Source organism: Glycine max, chromosome 2 (assembly GCF_000004515.6).
Source record: "Glycine max cultivar Williams 82 chromosome 2, Glycine_max_v4.0, whole genome shotgun sequence".
Lineage (NCBI taxonomy): Eukaryota > Viridiplantae > Streptophyta > Magnoliopsida > Fabales > Fabaceae > Glycine > Glycine max.
In genome coordinates, this window is record NC_016089.4 from 11,537,847 (window position 1) to 11,545,349 (window position 7,503).

The 7,503-nt window shown below is 37.3% G+C and overlaps 1 protein-coding gene across 1 annotated transcript; it reads left to right on the plus strand.

The window, feature by feature from the left end:
* Positions 1-437: 437 nt before the first annotated feature.
* On the plus strand, positions 438-7,142 carry LOC100816942 (auxilin-like protein 1). The gene is made up of 7 exons (XM_003520075.4): positions 438-971; positions 1,989-5,140; positions 5,260-5,357; positions 5,444-5,509; positions 5,578-5,667; positions 6,128-6,304; positions 6,912-7,142. The coding sequence occupies exons 1-7, from the start codon at positions 610-612 to the stop codon at positions 6,945-6,947; spliced, it is 3,981 nt and encodes a 1,326-aa protein (XP_003520123.2). The 5' UTR covers positions 438-609; the 3' UTR covers positions 6,948-7,142.
* Positions 7,143-7,503: the final 361 nt, after the last annotated feature.

The following is a 7,503-nucleotide window of genomic DNA, read 5'->3' on the forward strand; positions in this document are numbered from 1 at the left end:
CATTTTCATAGTATATTTTTCTTCTAATTATTTATCAATATATTTTCTCCTATTTTTAATTAAAATTAGTTTACTTTAAAGGATTAATAGAAAATATTATAAATCTGGAATAAATAAAATTTTAAAGTTGAGATTTTATAAATATAAATGTTTGGACTTGCCGCAGGAGTATTATTTTGGTACTGCTGCAGTGTTGATTGGACTCGGAACTATTTCCAAGCAAAACCACAACACACAGGATACAAACCTTTTCTTTTAAAAATATATTTATTTATTTATTTATGATATTTACGGGTTCTTCCAGTCACCCGTGGAACTCCGGTTTATGAGTCGGAGGAGAACAGCTACGAATTAGAGACCGAAACAACCGGTTGCAAGTGCGTGCACACAAGTTGATTTGTGTTATTTTTAACGGTTAGATAGACCGCTATTTTTTTCCCCTCTCATTCCGTTGCAAAAGACTTTTACTATATTTTGTTTTTCTCTCTCACAATTTTTCTGCTTGCTTCTACTTCGTGTTTCTCTGACTCTTGCTGAACCAGTCTTGCATAGTCAGAGAAAACAAACGTAAGCAAGAAGAAGGAGAACTTCGCCACCGTTGTGGCTGCCATGGAATTCACAGCTGCCACCGCTACTCTCACGAAGAAGCTCTCCAACGGCTGTGGCTACAGCGTCACCGGAAGATCTGCGTACGACGGTGTCTTCGCCACTCCTATCAAGCTCCGCGCTCCGAGCTTCTCCTCTCACTTCGACGATTACCGCGAGATTTTCTGCACGTCGTCGCCCGGTTCCTCGATTCCGATCCTTGAACTTCCGGAGCTCAACCAGAGGAGAAAGAACGACGATGTTTGGCGCTCCAAGCTCGATTACTCGAAAGTCTTCAGCGGGTTCGGGAATCTAGACGCCACTGCTGCGGTGCCTTTCGAGGAGCTTGTTGCTGAGCCTAAGGAGAAAGAGAGCTTCAGAGCAAAGTGAGTATGCTTACTCCGTTTTTTTTTTTTTTGCGTTAGGGTTTTAACTTAATGTGACTTAGAATATTGAATGTGCACGTGTTCTTGCTTGAAATCCAGATTCGATTGTTCTTTGAACTTGGCTTTGCTTATACGTCCTTTCCCTTTTGACCGCGTTGTCAGTCATGTGAGTTCTTTTTGAGAGGAGAAATGAGAAGCTGCGATTTCTTTTGCTCTTTTTTAATTATCAATTATTTGTGTTATCCTTATGCTCTCGAGCAAGTAAGTGGACAGCAAATTAATAATGCCTTACTTTTTTTGTCACTTTTTTCAATAAAAAAAGAACGAATCAGTGAGAATCTACTGTTTCACGGAACTTGTTGATCCCCTCCGGCATTCCTTTTATTGTACTTTACCAGTGTTGAAGATCTTGTAGGCTAAGTTTTCAAATACAATACGATTTTAATTTTAATATTCGGAATTGGACCTGGGAATCGGGATCTACATAACCTCTCAAATTCAATTACTTGAAATCAGTGATATTAATGGCGGAAGGCCAAAATTCCACCATATAAACCCGCCATTGCGCCTTATGGCGGCACCATAGTGGACCTCCCTTCACAAATTGTCTACTTGGCAATATATCCACCACGCCATTCTATAATGGTTGGGCCATGGCCGCTATTTAACAACACTGCTTGAAATATACGGATGAGTTTTTAGTTGCAAATGACAGCTAGTGTATGACATTACTCTCTTACTAATAGGGTTTTGTTCACATTATAGGTGAAATTCATGCCTGTATTGCACCAAAAAATGGTACACATTTGTACAATATTTAGCAAAAAATAGTTGTGATTGTGAATAATAACCAGATTCATAAATTGATCTCTGTGGAAGGATAGAGATTTTCTTTTGGAGAACTACTATATTGTGCAAACCAATTTTGTAGCATTGATAACTAACTAAGTTCTCGTAGGCTGTTGAGGATGCTGATGGTTAACATAATTGGTTTTCCTGTCATTTATTATTCTGTAGGAGCAAGGTCAAAGGAGAAAACCAATCTTCCAGGGAAGATCTAACTAATTGTTCAAAGGAAATTCCAGTGGCATCATGGTCGTCTAATGATACCAGAAGGATCAATATGTCATTTCACAAAGTTAACCAAGGAAGCGAAAATGGAACAAATGGGATGACACATATTGCTCAACTCCGTGCTGTCCCTGCTTACACTCAATTAATTGAAGAAGTCAATCCGCTGAAGATGAACAGAGTTAATAAGTCTATACCGGTAGCACAGGATACTACTTGTTCTGGTAGTCATGGCAATGAGGGGAAAAAAGAAGCTGCACATTCTACTAAATCATTTACTGGTGCTTCACCTGATAATTCTAAGAAACAGCCTTCCAACAATGGAGTGAAAGTTACAAGTACATCTGATTCTATTGATCTGTTTTTTGGTGCATGTGAGATTAGCAATGGAAGTAATGGAATACATCATGTCAAAGTTCCTCTATCAGAGACTACAGAAGGTAACAGTGAAGCTATGAAATCAATGCCAACCAAATGTCAGGCATCTAAAAGTAGCTCATCTGAAGGTGTTGCTGGTGGTGATTCGCCATCATACTTAGATGACATGGTAGACTCAAATTCAGAGGTAGCTGCTTCTGTAGCTGCTTTAAGAAAGGCAATGGAAGAGGCTCAAGTAAGAATGAAGGTTGCAAAAGAGTTGATGAGAAGAAAGAAAGAAGGTTTTCCTGATCATGTCAAACGAAAGTCTAATATTGAATTGAAAGCTGAGAGAAAAAAAGAGGCTAAAGACACATATAAAACAAAGAAACCTGATACAAAGCAAACATTTAGAGAAATGGATGCTTTTCCAAATGCTTCTTCTGAGTTAGGGAAATCAACAATGAGAATAGAGCAAGTGAGGCCAGATCTGGGGGCAAAAGAAACAAGTGTTGCTAAAGAAGCTGTACAAAAAGCACAGAAGAAATTGAAATCAACTCAAGTGAAATATGAGAAAGAGGTTGAACAGAAAGACGCGGATCATAAAGGAAAAATTCTTGAGCTTAAAGAGGCAAAAAATAACAAGAAAGAGCTGTACGTTAAAAACACAGATAGGAGTGCCACTAATAAACCAGAAGAATCCGATCAAACAATAGAAGTGGTTAAGAAATATTGTAGGCTGGAGAATAATGAAGAGAAGGTCCATGTGGATAATGAAGCAAGTGTGTGTGAAGAACTTGTCCAGGAAACTAAGCATAGGTGTCAGGAAGCAGTAGATGAAACAAAACTGGTTCATGAGACACTTGAATGTGGAACAATGGACAAGAGTTTGAAGTTTATTGAAACTGGGGAAGTTGAGAATAAGGCTACACCTTTTTATGAACTGGAAGACGATGAAAGCAACCTTGGTGGGCAAGGATTAATAACAAGAAATGGGAAAAAAGTTACTTGTAAGCCAGAAGAAGATGGCAACAAATTTGAAGGGTCCTTTGATCTGGAAGAATGCCAAACAAATTTGAGAGCTGCTCAGGAACTGGGAGAGGTTGAGAAGAACATTACCCAAGAGCAAAAAGGAAGTGAGGATAGAGTTGCAGTGTCCAATGAGCTGGAAGAATGCAAAATAAATTTGAGAGCTGCTCAGGAACTGAGAGAGGTTGAGAAGAACATTACACAAGAGCAAAAAGGAAGTGAGGATAGAGTTGCAGTGTCCAATGAGCTTGAAGAATGTGAATTGACAGAGATTCTGGAGCCACTTAACAATGAGAATGTGCACAGTCAACATGGCTCAGATTTCATAAGTACAGATGAAGACATAGAAAACTTTGGTTGTTTAGAGAATAGAAAGAAAAGGAATGATTCTGGTTTTCTTGATATCTATCAAGAAATCGAATATTCTGGTCAGAGAGAAGCCACTGATGATGCATTGTATAATAAGGAGCCAACTGAAGTAATTAGAGTGACTCAATCTGATCCTAGTTGTGAGGAAGTAAAAGCCGAGGAGGCTGGCAAGTCCACAGAAACCAGCTCAAGCTATGATCCAGATGAAACTGAGAAGTTGAACAAAACTCAGGTAGCTGATACAACTATTGAAAATGAGGAAACTCTGAACGTAAATCCAGAGGTTCATTCATGTGATGTGCAGGATGATACAATGGTAGCGAGTAGTGCTTCATTTCAACATCAAGAGAGATATGAAGAAACAGACCCTGTTCAGGAGACAAACGATTTCCATGAGAAACATAATGCAGGTGAGACTTCTTCCTTCATTCAAATTGCCCCTGAACTCAATGGGGCAGTCAATCAAATGCAAAATATATTTGAAACAGAGACCTCCGAAGGTAATGCTACAAGTATTGGTGACACTGACATAAATGATAGGCAAAATCAAGATCAGTGCTGGGAAAAGTCAGAAAATGACTGCAATCTGGAAATGCTTGTTGAAGACATAATAACTCCTGAGTCTGCAGAAATCTGCAAGGATGCTAAGGAGAATAGGGTTACATTAAATGAAGAGGCAGATGAGAATCAATCTAATTTTTCTAATGAGGAAAATTTGTTTGACAATGAACACAATATAGAAGAATCTCAGATATCTAGTTCATCTGATCGGAAATCAAGTCTTTTCAAAGAAGAGGAGGTTGAATCAAGTCACAGCAATCTAAGGGAGAGTAATCGAGCATCTGTAATAATGGAAGAGAAGGAAGCAAATGGCAACTTGCATAAGGAAGAGCAGGAAAAGGAACAACTCAAAAAACTTGCTGAAGCAAACGAGACGAAAAGAGAAAGAGAAAAGGAAAAATTAGCTGTAGAAAGAGCAATTCGTGAAGCACGTGAAAGGGCATTTGCTGATGCCAGAGAAAGGGCGACTCTAGAGAGAGCTGCAGCAGAAGCACGTCAGAAAAACATTTCTGATGGACGAGAAAGGCTAGGAAAAACCACTAGTCAGGCAAATGAGAAGACACCAGCTGAGAAGGCTGCTATGGAAGCAAAACTTAAAGCTGAACGTGCCGCGGTGGAGAGAGCAACTGCAGAGGCACGGGCACGTGCCCTAGAAAGGGCACTCTCTGAGAGAGCTGCCTCTGAGGCAAGAAATAAATCTGACAAATCTGTTGCAGGTTTTGGGGCTTCCCGTGATAATGGAATAAAGCATAACTTCTATTCAAAATCTTTCAGCTATGGTGGTATGTGATGTTAATATGTTAATACCTGACCTTATCTTTTTCTTGTTTCATAGATTATTTATTACAGTACTTCCTGTTTAAATTTTTATTGATTCTGTACAAATTGTATTTTCCTGAAGTTCGTGATTCTACTGATGTATTTGATGGAGCTGATGGTGATTCTGCTCAGAGATGTAAAGCTAGGTTTGAGAGGCATCAGAGAATAGGGGAACGTGTGGTATGGTTCCTGGTTTTGCTAATATTTTTTGAACAGATTTGTTAATATGTCAAATGGTTTGTTCATTCTTTGTTTTGGACTATTAGGCAAAGGCTCTTGCAGAAAAGAATATGCGTGACTGGCTTGTGCAGAAGGAGCAAGAGCACAGAAATGTAAGTTTCTTATCAAATTTTGCAATTCACAAGTTTCACATTGTCTTACAAAATCTTATTTTCTACAGAGGGTAGCAGAATCTCTTGATGCTGATGTTAAAAGGTGGTCAAGTGGGAAGACAGGAAACTTGAGGGCATTGCTTTCAACATTACAATATGTATGTGTAAACATCCTGAATATATTATTATGCCTTGATAGATAGATATGAACTTGTCATGGATCTTTTTCTAATTGCTGTAAACTAGGGAAAATAAAGACATGAAAATATATCATTTTCAAAAGTGCTCTGTTATTTTAAAACTCAAGCGAACTTATGTGGGGATAAAAGTACTTTTACATACTAATCTGTAATGCTGGATAACTAGGCTGGCCTCGTGGAAGTGTTCATTTTACCCGTAATCCTGATTTGATTTTTTTAATTGAAATATTGAGAAAACACATTTGAATGGATTGTCAAACAAAAATGCACTTTTTGTGAAATACAACCAGATGTTGGCTTGCATTAGCTCCAAAAACAGTTACTTCTTTTAGTACTATGCCTTCTAGTTTTATCATTTCCATTGTGCGATGGAACCATTTTGCTTATGGAAATTTTGTTTCAAAATTGTGTTTTGCAGATCCTTGGCCCCGATAGTGGTTGGCAACCGATTCCTTTGACAGATATAGTAACCACCACTGCTGTAAAGAAAGCATATCGTAAAGCTACTCTATTTGTGCATCCTGACAAGCTGCAGCAGCGGGGGGCAAGCATTCAACAAAAGTACATCTGCGAGAAGGTTTTTGATCTTCTAAAGGTTTGGCCTTCATTTGTTCTTTTAAGCTCTAAACAATTCTACTGATTCTATATTTACAACCTACAATCATAATATTCACTTATAAATGGGCTTCCCTTGCACCTTTTTTTATTTAACTCTAAATGTTGTGATTGGGATTTGGATCTTACTAACATGAGATCGTTGTGTTTGGAAATAACATGTTTGAAAAAATAAAGAGAAAATCCATCCATCCATATCCATTTAATATATGAACTCGTTACTATGTAGCATAAAATAAATTTTGTTGAAGCAAAATTATTATTGACAGTATTTTCATTTGTTTTACCAAAAATATGGAATCATTCATGTGCAAAATCTAATTTTGTATTGTAACTAACACAGCCTGGCTACCAAATTAGTGAACTATAATAATAAAATAATGAAAACATTAATTACATCTAACACTCTCAAATGCAATAAAATCTACTCAAAAAAATGCACAAGCGAAAATAAAGTATATTTTTCTTGTGTTTCCTACGTTGAGCTAAGACTGTCAGTGTTAGGATTCAGACGGACAGTTTTTTAACCGTAGGAAGATTCAAATGTATGAATAAATGTTTCTGATTTTTTATTTAATTGTCCCCAGGAAGCTTGGAACAGATTTAACATGGAAGAACGATAAGAAGTACACAATGTTGAGCTGTCTGATGGCAATGCGCGCGCGTTTGCGACGATTCAAGTGTATTTATTTTTATTATTGTTACTGTATGAAAAGTAAGCTCAAAGCAATCAGCCAATATTGATGGGCTGCATGTGAAACTTTAATGTATAGCTCAACATGTACCGTTCTACATTTTTATTAATTCCTTTCCACCTATAATAGGCCTTTAATTAATTACAGAATATTTTACCCAGAAAATAGCTGGTTGACTAGCAAAGTAACTAAAAGTCTTGGATGAATCAGTCCAACTTGATTTAATTGGTGTTTGAATCAATCATGAATCAATAACATTACATTCTTGGTGGGTCATTCAAGTTCCTTTTCTCTGTAGAATTAAACAGTGATTTTCCAATTTCATCCTTCTACCATGTTTAATTTTTTAGCAAATAATCATTAATATCAGAAGCTTTCCAAATTAATTGAGAAACAGTAAAACTTTCAAACCAATGCACCAATGGACTTCAAAGAATCTTGAACTAGTAGACTTAAAAGCCAGCAACAAGAATGTAGGGCAATT